At 37.7% G+C, this 22,891-nt stretch overlaps 1 protein-coding gene across 41 annotated transcripts in view; it reads left to right on the forward strand.

Annotated features, from left to right (window-relative positions):
- BAZ2B (bromodomain adjacent to zinc finger domain 2B) overlaps positions 1-22,891 on the forward strand; it is a 112,624-nt gene that overhangs the window by 70,517 nt on the left and 19,216 nt on the right. For 19 of the 41 annotated variants that reach the window (XM_077784848.2, XM_085584768.1, XM_085584750.1 and 16 more), the window contains 14 exons: positions 301-409; positions 675-776; positions 5,517-5,727; positions 6,662-6,754; positions 6,859-6,920; positions 11,724-11,789; positions 12,494-12,559; positions 13,194-13,238; positions 13,485-13,517; positions 14,707-14,772; positions 17,190-17,330; positions 18,039-18,293; positions 19,045-19,259; positions 20,683-20,757. In XM_077784848.2, coding sequence (XP_077640974.2) covers positions 301-409; positions 675-776; positions 5,517-5,727; positions 6,662-6,754; positions 6,859-6,920; positions 11,724-11,789; positions 12,494-12,559; positions 13,194-13,238; positions 13,485-13,517; positions 14,707-14,772; positions 17,190-17,330; positions 18,039-18,293; positions 19,045-19,259; positions 20,683-20,757 — 1,539 coding nt within the window. The remainder of the gene's footprint in view (positions 1-300; positions 410-674; positions 777-5,516; positions 5,728-6,661; positions 6,755-6,858; positions 6,921-11,723; positions 11,790-12,493; positions 12,560-13,193; positions 13,239-13,484; positions 13,518-14,706; positions 14,773-17,189; positions 17,331-18,038; positions 18,294-19,044; positions 19,260-20,682; positions 20,758-22,891) is intronic. The other 22 variants (XM_085584757.1, XM_085584759.1, XM_085584775.1 and 19 more) reach the window with 5 other exon arrangements.

A 22,891-nucleotide genomic window follows, 5' to 3' on the forward strand; every position in this document is an offset into this window, starting at 1 on the left:
GACCTGTCTCTTAGCTGTATTGCTTTGAAAATTAATCCTAATGATTTGAGCTGATACAGACTCCAAATAACTCCCTAAAGTATAGTTCTAAGCTGTTTAAAATCTGGTAATATGTAAGTAGTTTGATATAAATGAATTCATATATTTAGTCAGTTTGGACAATCTACATGATAAAATTTTCTGGGTTGGTCTGTTTGATTTATGATACTCTAGTCACATTTTCCTCTTTCATTTTTTGACACAAATTACTTGTATTTTAAAAAGTGTATTGTTGTATGCAACTATTTCATATTACTCTAGGTGGCAAAGAGAAACCCGAATAAGAAACTTTGGTGGTCGTCTTCAAGGAGAAGTAGCATATTTTGCACCTTGTGGAAAGAAGCTGAGACAGTATCCTGAAGTAGTAAAGGTGCATTAACTTTTTATCTTCTGTATTCTAATGCTAGTAAGCATGCTTGCAATTAAAATATGTAATTTTTTTCTCTCCAGTAGAGGTACTTATTTTCTATGATGTGAGGTGTAATGTATCTCAGTCTGTTACTGATTTGATGTCTTAAAAATGCTTATCCCTTTGACAGAACGTGCAAAACATTACAGTCACAAAGTTAGCTGTACATCAAAGCTGGGTTGTAATTATTTACAAGCTGAAGTGGAAAAATATGTGATTTTTTCAGTATCTCAGCAGAAATGGAATAATGGATATCTCAAGGGACAATTTCAGCTTCAGTGCAAAAATAGGAGTGGGTGACTTCTATGAAGCCAGAGATGGACCGCAGGTATCCACTTTTTAAAAAGTAAAGTTTTTGATCCAAGGAGCATTAACTTAAGTTTAGGTGAAGTAATTTTTACTACAATCTGACGCATTACCTGTTTTTATCTAATTATTTCTAAAAGCTGCACGTGTTCTTAACAGCAGTCAGATTGAGACGTGGAGAGCTTGATCCTGGGCTATGTTGAGAACCACATTCAGTGGCTTTGCCTGGAGGGTGCTTTTATGATCAGCTCTGAGCCTGGCTTGGTCTAGTTTGAAAACTCAGAGCTACATATTTTATCTTAGCATTCAGGTATTTCTGACTTAAGACGTTGTTACTTCTTTTATTGTATAAAGCCTTGTATCAATAGTAATTTTGTGTGTAGATGTTAAATCCCACTCTGTTAGTGTGTTCATAATAAATGTACGTGTGTATGTGTGTTTATGTATATGTAAATTGCATGTTCATATACAAGTGTCTCCTGGATCAAGAATATTCTCTGAGCATCGTGAAGCATGACACTTACAGAGGGGGATGCAGAACTATACCAGTTATGCCGTACAGTCGTATAATTATTAGAGGATGTGTAGAGAAACCACACCAGGATAAGTAAAACTAAAATTTTAAGGAAATTGTTACTGTGTTTATGCCATGCTGTGTTACTGTATTTTGGCCACGTTGCCATTTCTTCAGGATGTGCATGAAAATTTCTTATCTTTCTTAGTGAAAGTATTTGCTTCTTTAAGGGATAAGTGTTCTGAACATGTTACTAGCTCTTAACAGTCTTGAGTTCAGGTTCAAGTTAAGCCTGATGTTCTTGTAATACCTTATAGAAATATGTATTGTTTGTCTGGTATAGATTTGAAAGCATTAAAGACTGAATTAATGGTAAGCAGATACTTCTAGGTGGTGTTTCCTGGCTTGCAGGCTAAAACGTGGCTAAGTTTGCTTCATGTTTGGCTTTCAACAGTTACAAGTTCCCGTAGTTACGAACTTCATTATGTACCTGCATGTCTTGACTGAAAGAATTAATTTTACTGTGATATGATGTAATGTAATGCCAGGGAATCTTCTCTTTTTTTGCTCCGTTCTCTTTTCTGTGTCTGTTGCCTGTATTACTTCATTAGTCTTGTCCCCTTCTTTAGTTATATCTGTCTTCTCCCTTCAGTTGATTTGCAGTTTGCCCTGTGATCTATAAAACTTGAGAATGAAGGCAGTGTGAGGGGGAGATTTCTATTGGCAAGACTGGCGATGCAAACATTAGTTTGCTGTACATATCATCACTGAACTTTGTACTGATGCGGTTTCTGATAGCTTCCACTGAGACTTGGAAGTTTTTTTATTAGAAAAGGAGACTGAGGGCAACTGTGCCAGATGTGCTAAGATGTATTTACATTTTATGTGTGAATGAGGAATTAGAAAACAGTGGAGCTGCACTCAGGCTGATAATATTGCCTAGTGAAATAGTACGTGGTACTGATACTTTATAAAAAGAGCTTGCACCCTCTTTGCCAAAGTTTTTTGAGTCATCCAGATTAAAAATAATACATGATAATCATATCTTCATGGATGTCTGGAGGTAATTCCAGAAGATTTTATTTCTGCTTTTATGGTAATTTCATTTATTCTGCATAGCCTTTAGTGATTATTCTTTCCTTCCTTAGTAATACATTTCTGTCATCTTTTGAGACATGCAACATGTGCTGGGCTAAATTTCACACCAGCTCTAAGATGAAACAAGATGTGCAGAAAATTATCTTAAGGCTAAATCAGTATTATTAAACATTTACCTATAGCAAGCCAAAAGTACGTGGATTACCTGCTTCTGTTAGCGCCTGGGTTTCTCTCCTGTGGTATGCAAACCACCAAATATTATGGGTTATTCAAAGCAGTATTTGAATGCTGTAACAGAAGCATATCCGGCAGAAGTGGGCCACAAAGGAGCAGGATTAGAAGAATGATTGGAGTTTGGAAAATGTGAAAATTCAGTGATTGGACCTGGAAGCTTTAAACTTATGTGATTTAGAAAGATAGGTATGAATGTAATTTGGGCTGATGGAAGAAACATGGATCCTCATGAGTTTAACTAATATGTATAGGAGTCTTTGTCCTATTCTGAGTTCTGCAATTCAGTTTGGAAAGCAATGTTGTTAACTTTCCCCACAAATCTAATCTAAAATATAAGTGGATTTTTGCTTCTTGCAAAGTGCCTGTGGTTTTGTTCATTAGCTTGATTAACAGGATTTGAACTTGATTCTGCTTTCATGCATAGTTGTGGGGTGTCTTTTTGGCAAATGTCCTGATGGCAGCACAGTATTGTGGTACGTGGTAGATGCATGAAGGTGAGAAGTTGAATAAAGTTATTATTTTGATTAGTTTGAACAATACACAACAACATTTCACAGTGTTATTCCTGTTTCTTTCTCTAATGTTTGAGTAGCAAAGCTTTAATTTTATGGAAGCCTGTGATTCTCCTATGTTAGGACACAACCCCTATATTTTATCTTTGAAATGTCAAAAGTATATGAGTTTTTATTCTATTCATTTAATAGAACACTCTGACTGTACATTCTTTTAATAGAAATGGATTTTGGGTTAGGTTTTAAAAGTTGTTTGAGCACAAAATATAGATGGTCAGTCAACTCTTGCTTAACCCTTAATGGCTTTGTTCTGGATTGTTTTTGTCTTGTTCTCTCTTAAATTTGTGAAAACTTGTGCATCCACAATACCCTTTGACAAGACATTAAACAGTCTTCTCCCATTCTTTGAAGCACCTGCTCCTTTTGCTTACTGAACTATTACTTCATTTGATGGCCTCTAGTTTGTATTGCAGAAAGCATTAGGAAAATGTAATACTCAACATGGTCTCTGGTACTAATGATCCGGTAGACCACCTTTTTGTGATGCATGTTTATTATCATTAGTATCATTAACTGCAGAAAATACAAATACAGGGCAAGAGCAATCTCCGTTGCCATTCTAAGGTACTTTTTAAACTATGGCCGCTTGTCCTTCTCTTCTTTGATTTCTGTTTTGCCTCCCCTGGCATGTACATTTTACTGAGATTAGGTTTTCTAGGTTGGAAGGTGGTGTAGCTAGTAAGTACAAGTATTAAATCTACCTCAATAAACTCAACTTGTGATAAACTGCAATTCAAGTATTAGGCAGAGAAATAAAAGTTGCACTTAAGTAGTACTCTTCAAGATAGTAAGAGAATTAATTTTTAGTCAAGTGGTAGAGGTGAATATTTTGGATTAAAAAGTCCTTAGGGGTGGTGCATGATGATGTGGTGCACATTAATGATGTGGTCTTGGTTCTGAACAGTACATTTTCAGAACATAATTAATAACAGAGCCCTTTAGAATGTGTGCAAACCAAGTGTGACTTGTACTCTGGGGATGGTCTTAACTGGGAATGATTTGGACTTTAGAAAAGTATCTTTACAGATACTGATAACTCCTTTGAAATCTGAATGTCTCATTAACAAACTGCCATTTCTTTTTCTGAAGTTATGCAAAACCTTTGTAGTTGTGAAGAATGAGCAGAAATAATTAAAATACAAACTACCAGAGAAAGCAAAAATAATTTATGTTCTGATACAGTAAATTGGATTTTAGGGTTTATGTACACATAAATGTGAAAACTAAAGCACTCTAAATATATTTCTTCTGAACTGACATTTAATGAGTTTTTAGAGTTGCCAACCTATCTTCTTGCTTTAGCAGACATTTTCAAATTTTTTTACAAACCCTTTTAAGGCAAGCTCTAAAGAAGTCCTAAAGGATGCTTAGCTTGCAGATTTTCTCCACATTTGTCAAAAACTTGGAGAAATGATAAAAGAGGTTAAAATTATGAAATACTGGTGTTCAGTTGAACAGGCTTACCTAGACGGTACACATTTTCTGCTCAGTAGACACAATTAACTCTAGTTTTAGTAAGCAGTTAAAGTAAAGCTATTCCTTTATGAGGATTAACTTGGATATTTTTATTAACAAAGTATTTCAGAATCTGCTTTTGTGATACCTCAGTGTGGAAACCCAGGGCCTTCAAACTCACACCTCAGAATACTGCAGTGCATGCTTTGTTTGGTTAGAGAATATAGTTCACGTACCTTTAGATATGTGGATGCTTAGAAGTTACTTTTCATTGATTCAAGCTGGTGCAGAAACAGTTTTGCAGTGAATGAGGGGAGAACTCAGTTGTATTAACTAAAACTTGAACATCAAAATACATCTGTGTTTTTTCAGCTTAGTTGTTGAGCTCTACAACACTCAAAAGCAACATTTGAAAATACGTTACTGAAAATAATTTGAAAATACAAGCCTTTGCTTGTTATGTATGCCAGAATTTCTGTAAAGACACTCTGTTGGGACAGCGCCTCATAGCTCGATACATTTTTTCATTCATGTTGAGCAGTGGATTATGTGAAAGTAGAATAGTTGTTGTTGAGTTTACATAATTAGGAAAAATCTGTTTTGCCTTTTAGAAAGGGTTGAACAATTTGATTTGATGAGAAATAATTTAAAATAACACAGGAATGGCATATCTACTAGGTAAAAACTTTGTATATGCTTGAATAGTCTTCAAAATCTTTCTTAGTGATGGAATTTACAAAAGGTCTTAGTGATAGTCTCTCTGTGCATCATCAAGAAATTGTCCTGCCCAAATAGCACTTGCATATTTAATATCTACAACTCACCTGAGATTTCAGGTTATTTTAATCTTTGTTTGTAATAGCTCTCTGTGAAATGTGTCAATTAAAAGGGTGTGCAGTGGTGTCTTCTGAAAGAAGAGGAAGTAATTCCCCGTATCAGAGCTATGGAAGGCCGTAGAGGACGACCCCCAAATCCGGACAGACAGCACTCCAGAGAGGAGTCGAGGAGCAGACGCCGCAAAGGCCGACCTCCCAATGTTGGGAGCGGTGAATTTCTAGACAACGCTGACACAAAGCTTTTGAGAAAGCTCCAGGCTCAAGGTAAGAGCTCTGTTAATATTTTCACAAAGAGAGGGTATTGGTGTGTAAAGAGTTTGTGTTTTTCCTATGGGAGAGTGATTTGTCTCACTAGGATATTAGTATATAGCATTTTATTTTGGGTATTTGTTACATGCTGTTATTGAAGACTTTCTGAAGATCAGTAAATAGTTTATCGGTATATAGGTTTTAAAGAAGGAAGTGCATGTGTAAAGACATGTCTAAAAGCTTACTCTATAGTTACTGCACAAGAAGCTGACACTGTTTTGGGGAGTTCAAGCATGCAGGTCCTGGACCTCAGTCCTTTGAAAAGGCAGCTGAATTCAACCTCCAGAAAATCCTTCCTACAGCTGTCTTCTATGAATGTGTTCATAAACAATTCAAATTTCAGAAATGCTGTCACAGGTTAGTAGAATGCCTCAGGAGGTTATTTATTAATATAAGAATGGCTGACTTCAGGCAGACACAGAAAAGAGGCATGTGACCCAGGTGAGTGTGCTCTTGCTTCATTGTTAAAAAATTATTACATAATTACATGAGGTGACTTCTAAGGAAAACTAATTCCATGCTTTCTGAATAAGATGTTGATTTAGTAGTTTTGTAACAAATGTTTTCTGCTTTAGAAGAAAGAAGAATATGGTTTTAAAATGAACCAGCATTATTGGTATGATTCTGTCACTTAATAATACTTTTCCTCTAAAACCAGTATTTGTTTTATGTAGAAAGTATCCATGTTCATTTGTACTGTTGACACAGTTACTGATACATGATGTGCTGTAAATGATCGTTCATAGAAAAGTTTTGTAAATGCCAGTGTGTACAAAACAAATCCTCTGTTTACTCTGTGTTTAGAACATGCAAATGTCTGAAACACAAACTGTATCCTTATTGTTGGATAGCACTGTTTTTATGAACTTAATATTTCTTGTTGTAACAGAAATAGCTAGGCAAGCAGCACAAATAAAACTACTGAGAAAGCTTCAGAAGCAGGAACAAGCGCGAGCTGCCAAAGAAGCGAAAAAGCAGCAAGGCAAGTATTTTTTGTGCAAGGTTGTGCATGCTAGGGGATTATTTTCAGAAGTGTTTATTAAAAGTTACCATGTTCTGCTGATATTATTTGCTTTTGTTTGTTAGCTATTATGGCAGCTGAAGAAAAGCGAAAGCAAAAGGAGCAGATAAAGATAATGAAGCAACAGGTAAACTATGCAACTGCTAAATAAGATCTTTAAATGATGTTTTCATTATCATTCAATAAGGTGTATTTAAAATATTTAGTACATTACTAAGTATGCTGATTACAAAGTGTATGTTTTAAATCTAAAGAGTGTATGTGTCTTAAAATTGTAAACTGCATTAACCTATAACCCCAGGTGCCACATCAACACATCTTTCAAATTCCTCTAGGGACAGTGACTCCACTGCTGCTCTGGGCAGCCTGTGCCAGAGCTAGACAACCTTTTCCATGAAGAAATAATACCTAATACCCAAATTAAACCTCCCTTGGTCCAATGTGAGGCCGTTTCCTCTTGTCCTGTCCCTTGTTCCAGGGAGCAGAGCCTGATCCTCACTTGGCTGCACCCTCCTGTCAGGAAATTCAAGAAAGTGAGAAGGTCCCCCCTGAGCCTCCTTTTTTCCAAGCTGAGCCTTTTTCCCAGCTCCTTCAGCTGTTCCTGGTGCTCCAGCCCTTTCCCCAGCTCTCTTGCCCTTCTGCTCTGGACATGCTACATACCCTCAGTGTCTGTATATGATCTCAGCATCCCAGCATTTGGAAAAAGTACTACTATTGGTTTGCCTGTAAGTGACTTGGGAAGAAGACAGAGATGCTGCTTGCCATTGTAGAGAGAAAATTCATGCGTCCAAAGCTCAGTTAAGTTGGAGCTGCCAGAAATGTGGAGGACAATGGAAAAAAGTTTTTTCAAATATATTAATGGCAATCCTGCTTGTGTTTATAAATTGGGAAATGAGCTGAAGAGCAGCTGCAGGAAGAGATCTGGGAATCCTGGTTGATGACAAGCTGGGTATCAGTCAGCAGTGCCCTGGCACCCAGGAGGGACATCTTTGCCCTGGAGGGCATCAGGCCCAGCTTCACTGGCCAGAAAGGGAGGGGTGTGTCCCACTCTGCACTGGGGTGGCCTCACCTTGAGTTCTGGGGAGCGTTTTTGGCACCCCAATATAAAAAGGACAGTAAACCATTAGAGGCTATCCAGAGAAGGCCATGAGGATGGGGATGGGACTGGAGGGGAAGTCTTAAGAGGAGCAGCTGAGGGCACTTGGTTTATTCAGCCTGGAGAAGAAACTGAGGGGAGACTCACTCTGCTCTTCAGCATACTCAGGAGAGGCACTGGAGGGGCAGCTCCAATCTCTGCACTCTGTGACAAGTGACAGGACTTGAGGGAACTACTGGAGCCAAGTCAGGAGGTTTAGGCTAGGTATCAGAATAAAGGTTGACCAGCCCAGAGGGTGGTCAGGCACTGGACCAGGCTCCCCAGAGCAGTGGTCACGACTCCAAGGCTGCCAGAGCTCCAGGAGTGTTTGGACAATGCTCCCAGGCAGAGGGTGGGATTGTTGGGGTGTCTGAGCCAGGGCCAGGAGTTGGGTCGATGATCCTGATGGGTACCTCCCAGCTCAGCATACTCAATGATTTTGTGACATATTGAGGTGTTTAAAAAAAAACCAGTAAAAATATAAAACCCTTTCACATCTTTGAGATTGAGTTATTAAATTCTGATATATTTCTTTTTTTTTTTTTGAGGAGTAAACCAGAACTGGTGTTACTGCAGACTACCTTAAATATCGCCTTAATAGATAACAATTCATTCTTGTTGGTAACTGTTTAAATGTTTCATTTTTTTTTAACAAAGTGCTCAGTGGAGTAGATACAGAGCTCGAAGTTGTCACTCTACCATGTATGAGTTACAGTAGAAAAGGCTGAGAGAGCTGGGACTGTTCAGCCTGGAGAAGAGGAGGCTCAGGAGGATCTTGCTAATATTGCTAAGTACCTGAGGGGAGGTTTTAAAGAGGTGACTTCTCTCAGAAGTACCCAGTGACAGGAAGTTCCTTCTGAACATTGGGAAACAGTTTGTCACCAAGGTGGCAACTGAGAACTGGAGCAGGTGGCCCAGGGAGGCTGTGGAGCCTCCCACACAGATTTTCAACAGCAGTCTGGACGTGGTCCTGGGTAGCTGGTTCTAGGTGACCCTTCTAGGGCAAGAGGGGGCGTGGACAAGATGTCTTCCAGATGTCCCTCGCAGCCTCAGCCATTCTGCTCTTTTGTAGATCTTAGCAGTTGCAACGAGGTGTCCACTTCTCAAGGCCAACCTATTCTTGTTAAAGAAAAGGAGCACACTATGATTTTCTAGTGGTCCTTACATTCCGAGAGGTCCAGGGAGCAAGAATTTTTGAATTGTGAAATACATCAAATCTAGACCTCGTCATCATCATATTCCTTCTTGATGTGTAACCTGATAAAACTCATTATTTCATAATGTGCAGAGTACTTTATTCTCTCATATTTATTGTGATCTCTGCTGAAAACTTTGTTCTGTATTAACTCTAACCTTTATGGAGTTGAGAGTCCTGCATTTTGGCCACAAGAAGCCCCTGCAAATGTTATTGGGTGGGGTTGGTGTGGCTGGACAATGCCCTGGAAGAAAGGGACCTGGGGGCACCGGTCGACAGATGGCTGAACATGAGCCAGCAGTGTGCCCTGGTGGCCAAGAAGGCCAAAGGCATCCTGGCCTGGATCAGGAATGGTGTGGCCAGCAGGAGCAGGGGGTCATTCTCCCCCTGTACCACTGGTGAGGGCACACCTCGAGTGCTGTGTCCAGCTCTGGCCCCTCAGTTTGGGAAGGATGTTGAGACGCTGGAGCGCGTCCAGAGAAGGGCAACAAGTTTTTTGAGGGGCTTGGAACACAAGTCCTCTGAGGAACGACTGAAGGAGCTGGCTGAGGTTGTTTATCCTGGAGAAAAGGAGACTCAGAGGTGACCTGACCACTTTCTACAGCTTCCTGAAAGGTGGCTGTAGTCAGGTGGGTGTCGGTCTCTGTCACCAGGCAGCAACCGACAGAACCAGGATACAGTCTTAGGCTGCATCAAGGGAATTATAGGTTGGATAGCAGGAAGAAGTTTTTTACAGAAAGGATGATAAAGTTCTCTAATGGCTGCCCAGGGAGGTGGTGGAGTCACTATCTCTGCATGTGTTTAAAAAAAGGCTGGATGTAGCACTCAGTGCCAGGGTTTAGCTGAGGTGTTCAGGCACAGGTTGGACTCGATGATCTTTAGGGTCTCTTCCAACCCAGTTATTCTGTGGTTCTGTGAGAGGGTGTGGCACATGCTTTCAATTTCTGCACTGTTTTGTTTTAAAGTACATTGGGGGATAATAGAGATTTAAGGTCCATGCTGTGAGCTTCACATGGAAGCTTCACATGGAAGAAGTTCAGCACTGTCTGAACAAGGCTTCTGAATTAATTTTCTTGATAAGGTTTTATTATGTTTGACTTCATAACAGTTTAAGGAGCTGGTAAGATTTGCCTGGAGTTCATTAGACTTCATGTATTTGAGTTCTGTGTCAGAAAACATAGTATGTCTTTCTCATCCGTGATTGCTCTTCTACTGTTAAATATTTTAGATTATCTTTCTTAGGAGCTTGGTTTTGGTTTTAGTCATTTTTCAGTAAAGTATATACATAACTATGTGTTCTCCAGAGAGTAAAATTTTAGAGTGATCCCTGTTCTAAGAGTCTCAGGCCAGCTCACAAGAAAACATTGTATTCTGTACAGATGGGCTTTGCCCTCATTGTTGGGAAAGCGTCTGCTGTTCCAGATAAGTTAACTGAGCTCTTTTTCAAGCATCTGGTCTAGGCCTCCCCCAGCTTGCAGGGCTATTCCATGGTCTGGGTTTTGCTATTAAAACTTTACAGGAAGTCCAGCTGGATGTATGCACTTTTCTTCAAAATGATCCTTCCTAGTCACTGTGGCTCAGTCAGCTCTTTTGAGATAATTTCAATAATGTGCTAATGAATTTTTAATAGCTAATTTAACAGACAAACCTATGCAACACAAGTAGTGTGAAATGATTCCAGTGTTTGCAATGATTACATTTCTCAATGTAATAAGACTTTGTTCAGATTTTAGGGTCTAATTTATCAAGATGAATATATTAGAATATGGTTGCCCAGCATCCATCTGTGGAGTGCATAACTTGATAATTTTCTTCTCACCATGATGAAACATGCTTTAAATGTGTTGTAGTACCCATGGTTCCTGTTCCAATTACTTCTTTTGTTACAGCATGTATACAATTCCATCACTAAACTACATAATAAGGCTTCCAAAATTAGCATCAATTATCTGAGTGCTTTAAATATCTGGAGAAACTGCAGTGTACTTAGCTGAGCATGTTACCCAGGTTGCATGTGGGTGAGTGTTCCAGGCTGACAAAGCATGGGCTTTGGGTTTTGCTGAGCTCAGCTCGCTGTGCTGCCTGTGAGACCACAATGGCCTGAGAGGCTGCAAGAACTGAGGCACAAACAGTGCTTGGACAGATCTTGCTATTTCTTGGTCGGAGAGATGACTTCAAAATATTGTGTATTTCATGACATAGCTCACCCTTCTGTTAATTCTTAACTAGCTTTACCATTGTCAGCTGGAATAGGAATACTCTAGTTCCTTACTTGGCCATTAATCTGGTCCTCTTGAAGGTGTTAAAAAAATAATAAAAACTTTGACAACTTAAACATGAGCACCAGTGCATAACTAGGTGTGGCTTCCTTCACGGTTATACCAGACATCTAATGCTAGTAAAATTTCTAAACATATGGGAACAGTTGACTAAAATGGGTGAAACTCAATAACAAAAAAGTACATATAAACTTCGTCATTTTTAAAATGTGAAAGTATATGTGTAAAAAAAGTATAGTATGTAAAAGTATACGTATATTAAAAAAAGTATAATTTCCTTTATATATATTTTTTAAAGAAGTAACTTTCTTGCCCTTGTAGGAAAAAATTAAACGAATTCAGCAAATTAGAATGGAGAAAGAACTTCGAGCTCAGCAAATTTTGGAGGTAAAAATAATGACTCAAATATAATTTTTCCATTGCCATTTTAAAATGTTGTATTTTAGTAGTCACATATGTAGTTAGAAGCATAACTAAATATAGCAGCTCTAGTGACCTTATTTCCAAAGGCCAGTTCAAAGATGTGTCTTAAATTATTTTTCTTAAATGATCAACATAAACTGTGATCCATAATCTTACAAGTATTCACACTTGGGCTTGTGGTTTTCTGTGAGAATAGTCTTGTGTGTACATAAGTTAACAGTAGAGCAATCCCTTTGTTAGAAAAAAAGTTTGCAGTAGTAGGATATTAAAACTCTCTTCTGTATGAAGTGCAGTGGGTTTAAAAATACTGTGTCTGTATTAGAGTATACTCTACAGGTTTGCTAGTGTACTAGCAAAGATAGATTGCTAGTTTTCAAGTCTCCATTGACATAAAAATTAATAGTAATCTCTTTGCCATTTCTGTGTGTGCTTGCTTTCTTGAAATAGCCAGGTGAAACAGTTTTGAGTGGGACTTCAAATTCTGGTTGAATTTTTTTAAAGTAACTGAAATGTGAATTGACTGATCGTGAAAGCTGCATCAGAGATTTCTTGCAATGTACGGAATAAGTGATGATGTTCTTAACTTTTAAAGATACGTAACTTTGCTTCTAGTCAGATTATTTTCAAGTTGTGATTGTGCTGTTGTGTGACCTATTTTGCATGCACAGGCTAAAAAGAAAAAGAAGGAAGAAGCAGCAAATGCCAAATTATTGGAAGCAGAAAAACGAATAAAGGTTAGTTTGGAGGTGCTCTAAAAACAAGAACTGTGTTATTGTACATAACATATGTTGATGTATAAAAGCAATAATTCGGGAGGCTATTAATTGGTAATGAAGCTGTACATAGAGACAGCAAATAATGACATCTATGTATGGTTATAAAAAGGCAGGAAGCATATGCAGAGGAGTTTGTGTATGTGTGGCATACACATACAGATAGACAGAGACAGTACTTCATGTGCCATTTATCATGGTTTCCATAACAAAATGTTCGTGCAGTAACATTATTCACAAAATCTTTTATGCACACTGTATCGAAAACTGATGTTGTTTCTGGGGTAGCGTAGTCTTTTCTAGGCTGTAATGCATGCAAGACTACAGAACTCCAGAACTCTTTTACAAATACTGGAAAATACAGTGTCTGTATTTTCCAGTATTTGTATACTTCTATTGCTGCTTCAGCATTCTAGGTGTGTTCTAACATGGAACTCCCAACTCACCAGACTTACTGTCATGTATGCTGTGTATACTTTTCTGTAAGTTAAATTTTAACTTAGATGTGCTGTTTTAGTGTGGCAGAGCTGTGCAATTTGGGAAGTAAATTTTGATTGATACTTTTAAAAAATACACTTCTGTTCTTCTGTTGAAGGAGAAAGAGATGAGAAGGCAGCAGGCTGTTCTTCTGAAGCACCAGGTTGGTATAAGTTTGCTTGACCAAAGAGAATGCCAATTGTCAGCTACTATTTTCAGTTGTATGGGGGGGAGTGGAATCCTCAAAATATGCCCTTTTTAAACTTCTGGGTTTGATTTCTGCACAGATTTTCTTTCGCCTTATGATTTTTTGCTTTGCTTTGGTATTGGGGTCTTTTGGGGGATTATGAAGTGGTTTTATGACTTTGTGATTTCTGTTTCATAATGTTGTGCCAACTCTTTCTACCAGGAGTTGGAGAGGCATAGACTAGATATGGTATGGGTATGTTTATTTTTGTACATCTAACACCGCATTGTGATTTGGTTGTGATATGGTTGTCATAGCAATGCATAAAATGTAGCACTGGCTGCTGTCATATTACATACTGCTGCATGGCTTTACAGCACAGTGCATTGCATACATCTGCTTGTCTTGTCTGTTAAGGAAAAAAAGACATGTCTTGAACATGTGTATAAATTGAATGTGGCGATAATTAAATGTTGTTTTTAACCAGGGATTTATGTTACTGATGTCCCAGTGAAAATTTGACTAGTATATAAAATCAGGGATGGATACAAAGTCATTAGGATGGTCACTTGGATGATTTTTGCAAGCCTTGTCCCATTCACTGGGAATAAATCCAGACATTTTAAATACAGTTTGAATTAACCTGTTATAGAAATCAGGGTGATGTCTTCCCTTTGTAAGATACTGAGGAAATTAGCTTTCAGTTGGTGGTAAACACATAATGTTATAAGTATACAATGAAATATTAGTATGTAATCCTAGCTGCACCAAATTAGATGATAAAATTCCTATAGCCTTTACTGGGGCCAAGATTTGCCCTTCAGCTGTTAAGCTGAAGGCAAAACCTCTGTACTTGGTGCTTTAGAATACTGCTCATTAATGCATTTGAAGCTACTGACATAATTTACCGAGGGACAGGCATCGGTAAATGCAAGTGTTGTTGCATATGTATATGCACCACCACTAGCTTGATAAAAACTGATCTAGAGCTGATAACATTAATTATGTTAATTTATTGCTTGGTTAGAAAAATGTTAATATTCGTAATGTTTGAGAAAGACAAGTTTAAAATTTCTGCTGAATTGGCTATTGAAGAAGTAAATTGCAAGTTCTGTCATAGCAGATGTAAGGTAACTGACCTGTTCCAGCCAACCATTATGCTTTTTGTTCTGCCAGCTTATGAAGGAGCATCACAACTGACCATAAGTAAATCTGTATGCTTCTTTTTTACACTGTCTCCATGTTCATTGCTTTACCTTTTTGCTTTTGATTGTTCTTGTATTTGCTTTCTAAACCTGAACTAAAACATGCACAGACTTGGCCATTCTTGTCCTATATTTAGTATTTACTGTGACTTGTCTATTAATGCTAAATTTGTTATTCCGCTTTTTTACTGATTTGAAAATGTGGTTTAGTTTTGTTCTAATATTACCTGCTTCAATAGGAACGAGAACGGAGAAGACAACATATGATGCTTATGAAAGCCATGGAAGCCCGTAAAAAAGCAGAAGTGAGTATTAGCTCTGAAAGTTTGAGGTTTTCATGGTTTCATTCTGCAGTTATCTGTAGAAGAGCAATGTCTTTTTATGTTATGTGTAATTTGATATGTGTACATTGCAGCCGTAGGAAAAGAAACATTAGGCACAAATTGAATTACAGGAAATTCTGTTCAAAGTTTAAAAAGCATTTTTACTTGGAGGGAGATGGTTGAACATTGTCACAGATTGCCAGTTTTGAGAGTTCTGTATGTTTTTGAGAGGAAACATAAGTAAGATACAAAACTCCCACAATTACTAATTTACTTTTTGTTTTACATATATGTATTTCTATATCCTGAGACATTTTTTATGTCCATATCCTGAAACTTTTGTAAATAAAGTGCAGATAATGAAGATACTGAAATAAGATAACCACCTTAAAAAGAAGTAGCTGTTAAGGAAATTGTTAAAACTTATCTCTAGGATGTATTTGCAAATTTCAGTAAAAGCAACTGACTGAACCCAAGAAAAACTGAATAATACTTCAGTACAAGGAAATAGAGGAAGATAATACCCCAAGCACTCATTCCACTGTTGGAAATCAGGATACCAGACTAAATGGTCATTTAGTCTGATCCACTGCTCTAATTATATTCTTACTCTAATAGACATAGAACAGTGTTTATTTCAACCAGTAGAAGAAATGTTTAAATAGATTTATGAAATGTAGTGCAGCTAAAGGTTTTTGTTTTAATCATAACTGTAAAATACGGAGTGGGCACGTAAGTATCCATATATATACATTTCTTGTTCTCTTCTGTTGTAGAGTGTTTTGAATTGGCAAAAACAAGTTGTAAGCAATGGCGGTTGGCCTTGGGACATTGACGTAGGCTAAGATAAAAGGCAATAAACCATTTTCAAAAAAATAAATCAGAGGGCATCAAGTTAGGGATTTTGTGTGCTGCTTTAGTGTATTGTGATTTTTCCATACAAGATGTCTCTTATGAACCCAGTGTAGATAAAGAGGGCCTGCATTGGCAGTATAGAGGATGCTTACACAGCTTTAGAGCAGTGAACAGGTGGGCAGATGGGTAGTTTTGAATGTCAATGCATTTTTTTTCTGCCAGTGTAAATTTACTGATCCAAAGATGTTCTTTGTGTGTAATGTGAAACTCGATGTTGCATAAAATCCACTAAAGACTGTAGTAGTAGAAGTCATGATCTCTGTGCCCTCACAGTGGTTATCCACAGGTGTTGCTAGTGGTCTCGTAATACTCTGTATAGAATCAAACAGAAGAATAAAAAGTCATGGGGCCTGGCAGAACTCTACAGAGAAGTCAGTGGTTAATACTGACCTACAAATGCAGCTGAGCCCTGAATTAGTATTGCCCATACTCTCACTGTTGCAAAATACGGTGGTAGTAAATGGCAGAGACTAGAGTGACATCTTAAACGAACAGACTAGAAGGGAGTGGTTCTAATTAATGGGAGGCATCTTGGCTTGGTTCTTTAGCCCTTCTGTGTCCACAGGTGAAAAGCACCATGCAGCATCTTCAGTTTTGTATTGTATCAGGTTCTCAAGTGGAGGCACACACACATACATGTGTTTGTTTGTACTCACAGTTCTGTGCTCTGAACAGGTGGTGCTGATGTGTGGCAGATTCCATGCATTTTACAGTCAATACTGGTTGCACGGAGGTGTGTGGTCAGTTGTGTCATCAGGACAGTGGATTGGCAGCAGAACCCCTGGGGATGGGAAAGGCCGTGGAGCTATAAGTTCATAGTCAGTCTTGGTGTTATAGAGTTGGTGTAGTATTGGTGTGACTCTACTTTGGAGGGTGTTGAAGAGACAGTAGATGCTTGTCTTCTCACTTGGTGATGTGTGTGTTCTTGTTGTGCATACAGGACATAAAGAACAACGTATTCAGTTTCAGGTTACATGCAAAGTGTATGGTAATTGAAGGCCAGAAGCTACCTGTGTTTGAAAAGATTGGTTGTGTTTTAGAAGGTATTCATATCTAGTTTATGTATTACGGGACTTGTAAAGCCTTGTATTGTTCAGAGAGGTTTCTTGAGTGGTCTCTGCTGTAGCAGGTGCAGATTAACAATACTGGGGTGTAAGCAGAGCCTTTAAAATCAGATGCCTTGCATGGCAATTCTTTGCCATGTTTTCACTCAGTCATCTTTCTTAAATGGTACTTCAAAGAGTTTTTCTTTGCAAACCTACTTGAAACCTGTGTCTGTGTGGACAGGAGAGAAAAAAGTGAATCTTAGATTGCTTTACAAACTCAGTGATTTTGTTCTAGTTTTCCCTTCCTCTTTAATGTGGGTTCCTTAATTGATGTGGCAATTATTAGGGTTACAGAACTAGTGCTTTTCAAATTCTTAGATTATTCCTTTTTAAATTTTATATGTTGGGTTTATTTTTTTCCCTTTTAATTCTCTTAAGGAAAAAGAGCGGCTAAAGCAAGAGAAACGTGATGAAAAAAGATTAAATAAGGAACGTAAACTGGAACAGCGAAGACTGGAATTAGAAATGGCAAAGGAGCTAAAGAAGCCTAATGAAGATATGTGCTTAGCAGACCAGAAGGTAATCACAACAACATAGACTACTTTCTTGCTTCTTGTGTATTCTATAATTCAGTCAATAACCTTGTTTTTGCAGCTACATGGAAAGCATTCAAGTTTTAATTGAGGTAATTAGAGAGCTATTCAAAATATATACAAATACAAGATACTAGAACACTACACAGTAGCGTATGTTTAGGTAATTAAAAGCTTTTTGTTTAAAATACACTTGCTTCCCAAAAAAGCATGATTGCTTTAAAAAAAATCTTTACTCAAGTTATTTTTACATCAGGAGTGTGCATCATGTCTCGATACGCAGGCACTATATAGTCATCTAGAGAACTCTTAAAAGCTGTTGTTCAAAAAGAATTACTCTCCTGGTCTTACAAGTTCCTTGTTCTTGTCTTGACGAAGATTGGGTTCAAAGTCTGTTCCAGAGAAATCCCTTCCCTTTTCCCCCTAAATAATTTTACACCACCTTTTACAGTAATTTGTAAAGACTCATAATAGATCCTTACAGTGTCTCCTGGCCAAAAAGGAAGTATTTCTTAATCTCTTGCCTCCTATAATTTGTTAAAATTTAAATGTGTTTAAGCATTGAATGGACAAGGGGTGCAGGGGTCATGCTGTAGGTCAGAAGGAAGTGTCAATCAATTTTCCTAGCTGTTATTAAAGAAATTTCTTTTGAAATATGCTACTGAATCTTTAACTTTTTTTCTTTGCTTTCCAGCCTTTCCCAGATCTGCCTCGCATCCCGGGCCTTGTTCTTGATGGAAGCACGTTTTCGGATTGTCTCATGGTAGTGCAGTTCCTGCGTAACTTTGGTAAAGTTCTGGGCTTTGATGTGACCATAGATGTTCCCTCCCTGAGTGTTCTTCAAGAGGGTTTGCTCAACATAGGGGACAGCATGGGAGAAGTACAGGACTTGCTTGTGAAACTTGTCACTGCAGCTGTGTGCGATCCTGGACTTGGTACAGGATACAAGGTAAAAATAAAATTTCCATACTAAACAGCCTGTAAATATGAATGCATTCTTTATAATGCGTCTCTGACACCTCTCTCATATGGATTTCCTTTGTCTTTCCTAATTCTTTTCTTCAGTGTCACGGTTCTAATGTTACTCCAAAACATTGTGTCCCATCAGCTTCCCGTTTTCCAGACATGATAAATTTCTGTGCATTTTCTCTTCACACAAACGCATGTCCCATTTTTATTTGGACCTTTTGTAGAGCACTGTCACATCTGTTGCCAAGTCTTTTAAATCCTTTCCATCCATTCCTTTGCATTCTTATCTTGATATTCCCAGTGAATCTTGCTATTTCTTTCCCTAAGGTCTGCTGTCAAGGTCACTGCATCAAAACCCCAGTTCATTCATGACTTTCTTACTGGCCTTCTTTTTCAAGTCAATACAGCTTTCTTCCACTCTGGAGGACTTCATAGTATCATTGTACACAGCAGTATTCATCAACTGTCAGTTGGACCATGCCTTTTTACATGTAATCCATTTTGTTATTGTTAATATTATCTCTGTTTTTAAAAACTTAGAGGTGAAGACATTCTAATTTATTACTGTATTTAAGATTTATATTTGAATAGTTTCAAAGAATAATCATGCTTGATGTCCTTATGTAAAAATGCAAACAAACCCATCCATCTTCTATGAAGAATAATATAGCCTACAAAGGAAAATGGTGCTCTTAAAACATGGTTGTTTGAAGTGTCTTTGTTCTTTTTAGGCTAAAACTATTCTTGGGGAACACTTACTGAACGTTGGTATCAATCGAGATAATGTGTCTGAGATTCTGCAGATTTTCATGGAGGCTCATTGTGGGCAAACAGAGCTGACAGAGAGCTTGAAGACAAAAGCTTTTCAGGCGCATTCTCCAGCTCAGAAAGCATCAGTACTTGCTTTTCTGGTCAATGAGTTAGCATGCAGCAAAAGTGTAGTAAGGTAAGATTTTTCCCAAACAGGTGGGTGAAAATAAAATTATAAATAATGTTGTAGTTCAGAAATACTGTGTATTCACTGTATTCTGTTACAGGAGGACTACTTATGTTCTTCTTACAATGAGAGAGAGCTGAAATTGGTTGAGTTACTGCTTCCTACCTTTATGTACTGTCGATATGATGGAAGAATATAATTTATCCATGTTTGGTCTGTAATTTTGTTTTCAAAGCTTGAACCAAAGTTTCTCTAGCAATTTTTGGAATAAAAGATGAGGTTGATTGCCAAGAAATTTTCTAGGTATTCTAGGGAAAAATTTAGAAGAGTATTTGAAGGCTTCTGCAGTACACTATTTTCCCTTTTTTCCTTTTTTTTTTGAAGATGTTTTGAAGATGTGTCTTTAGGTAGGGTCATAAGGTGTGGTGGCAAGCTTCAAGTATCATTAGAGTAATGCAAGAAGGTGTATGTTGCATTTGTGGTCAGTAGTGTATAGCATTTCATGATTTTAAATCCTCCCTATGTTCAACAACTCGTCAAAACCCACCAGTGTGCAATAAAAAGTTAGGAAATGCCATTTTCTGGGATGCCTGTTCTTCCACAGAATGACTGTCTATGGTAAAGTGTTTTGTCAGCTAATTGAGTGCTGTTTTGTTTCTTGGTGTATTCTGCTGAGTTTGGTTACTGTCCTGCAAAAGTTAATCAGGTTTGTTGCGTAAGGCAAGAATGGAAGAGATGCTTCATGTTTTCTGAAGCTGAAAAATAGCAGAAATGGGCAGTGCAAATGCTGTGCCTCAACTGTTCAAGAATGTTCATGTGTATCAGTCAAATTCATCATAGAAAGAAACTTCCTCTTGTTGAAGATGACTGTTAGGTCCTATTTGTAGAAATGATCACTTAGAACTTGAGTTTCTATAGTTTGATCATAGAAACAACTGTAATCTGCTGAATTGGTGAGGCTGGGATGTCTCAGACATGGGCGCACAGATGATGACTGCACCAAAGCCCTCTTTTTGGTTCTTCAGTTTCTGCAGTGAAAAGTGAATGCTGGATTGTAGATCCCAGGGATCCTAGGCAGAATACTTCAGATGTACCAGTGGTAACTGTTTTTTCAGCACAGGGCTACATGCTTTGTGACAAAGACAATTGGAGGCTTGACACTGAACTAAAGCTATGAGAAAAAATGTTGAATGCCATGCTTCTTGTGGAAAGAAAGCTGAGGTGATGCTGGGGATAAAGACTGACATACGTACAGCAGCGTGCTACAATGGCATTCCTAGTATTGTGATCTCCTAGCTTTAAAATTATTTATTTTGAATTTTAACGATATCTCAGAAGACGGTTTTTTGAGGGAAAAGTGTCTATATGTAAATGTCTATCAGAAAAAAGATATGTAAGTTCACAGTTAATGGATTATTTTCATCTTTGACAGTGAAATTGATAAAAACATTGATTATATGTCAAACTTAAGGAGAGATAAATGGATGGTTGAAGGCAAACTTCGGAAGTAAGTTTTATTTCCTTAAATATTACAATATTTTGCTTTTTTACCTTTGTTCGCATACACTGCTATATAGAGAATTGGTTCTAAGCATGAAATCAGTTGATGAAGTTACAGATTTACCAAGACATTGGTAATCAAACTGCTTAATTAGGACATATGTGGATCTAGGATGTTGCAACACCAGTCTTTTACAGTCTACTAAAGATGCATGAGATTCAGTGTTGCTTAGAATTGGAGCAAAGTCAAGGCTAATTTTGTATTCTTTGGAGGAAACAAAAAACTTCTAAATTGGAATATTAAAGGAGCCATAAAATTGCTATTGACATAATCAACGTTTATTTGGACCTACCATAATTCCCAGTGTTTATTCTGAAAGGTGTTTTAAGACAATGTGATTTTCATACAATTGCCATCTGAATTTTGCTAATTTATGTTATCTTAGTGTTTCTCATTTGTCAATGTCATGTTGTTCCCTATAGTTAGGGATCATATGTAGAATGCAAGCTTTGAGACTTTTTTTATATTTCTTATATTTCTGTTTAAGGTAAAATTGGAACTTCTTAAGGGTTGTCAGTTTCATATTCACTGTTCTCCCATCCTACAAGACAAAATTCCATACAGCAACCATACTGGCTCCAACTATCAGGAAGCTGGATGGCATAAAGTTAATGAATCACAGGGGGTAAAAACGCATAGCCAGACTCTGCTTTTTTTTTCTTTGTCATCTTTACCTCTTGCTAGGAATGGTAAATTCTTTCTTAGTCCTTGCTTTAGGTACTTTCGTTTCTAATCTTATGTCTCCATTTTTTCCCTTTAATGTATCTCAGAAGGAAGAAGGAAAGAAGTAAAGAAGAAGGACAAGAGGGAGGTAGAGGAAAAAATTAGATCAATAAAAAGACATTCTGTACCAATGCTACAAATCCCAGTCTGCACAGACAAATGTATTTTAATAATACATTGATACATCCTGATGTATTTTAACCTTTAGGATAACCCACTTACTTTTATTCCTGCCTTCATCTGTGTCCCCTCTATGGGATATGGTTGTAAGAAGTGTTTATGAAGTTCTGATGTAACCAACTTGCCATTAGCAAAATGGACCCGTCCCTGTCCCTGTCTTCTTAGTGCCTGCTTAGTCTTCCTCTCCCTCCATCAAACTGTAAGTACTTGTAGATGTAGGATCTTCCCTTTTCATTATAATCGCTCGTTTCTTCTCTGTCAAGTAGAGAGCATCATACTCTGAAGTCCCAAGCTCTTCCTTCTCGCTACAATAACTTTTCCATTTCTTGTTTCTTTTCCCCTCAAGTGTGGATTTCAAGTTCCCGTAGTGCAAGTATTGCAGCAGAGCTCAGAAATGTTACTTTTCTGCTTCTTTGAATTCAATGAGCTTGATTCATCTCTCTCAATCTTTGATTCAAAATTTTTGAGTTTTCCACTTTTTCTGATGAATTTCAAGAAGGTTCTAGAAGGGCCTTCTTCCATCAATTTTAAGCAATATTTTCTTCTTTATTATGTCAATTGTGTTTTTCTTAAACCCTTACTACTGTTCTGGGACTTCTCTGAAATGAAATCTGTACACTTCAATCTTCTTTTTGCAATTTTTCTGCTTCCAGACTTCATTCTTACATGTTATCGTCCCTGTCCATTCACATCTTGGTCTAATTTTTAAGCATCCCAGTCCCAAATTTGCATGGCAATAACTGGTTAGTTGAGTACTCGCTATGTGATCAAGAGTGTGACCTCTTTTCACGTGCCTACAGACCTTTATGTACCCCTCAGCACGTGCCCCTCCTGTGGGAAGTGTGTAGGGGATGAATAATCGAGGCTAAGGAATGGATTTATTTCATCTCAGCCTGGTAGGCCACTGTTTACTGTTGTTAATCTTCAAACCACTATGTCCAGGTTGGCTACAAGTGTATCAAAGGGGGATGAGAAAAGATTGTATCTGCATCACATGTGTTTGATGAAGGATTTATTTTTGGACTTATGTTCTCATTTTTTCATGACATAAGCGTCTCAGCTGGGGAGGAGGGCAAAGTAAATGCAAAAGGCTGTGTTTGACAGATGCAAATAAGCAACAGTAAAATCCCAGGTTGGAAAACAGAATAATTGTATTTTGTTTTAAGGGATGCTTTCC

This window comes from Lonchura striata, chromosome 7 (assembly GCF_050655825.1).
Source record: "Lonchura striata isolate lonStrDom1 chromosome 7, ASM5065582v1, whole genome shotgun sequence".
Classification (NCBI taxonomy): domain Eukaryota; kingdom Metazoa; phylum Chordata; class Aves; order Passeriformes; family Estrildidae; genus Lonchura; species Lonchura striata.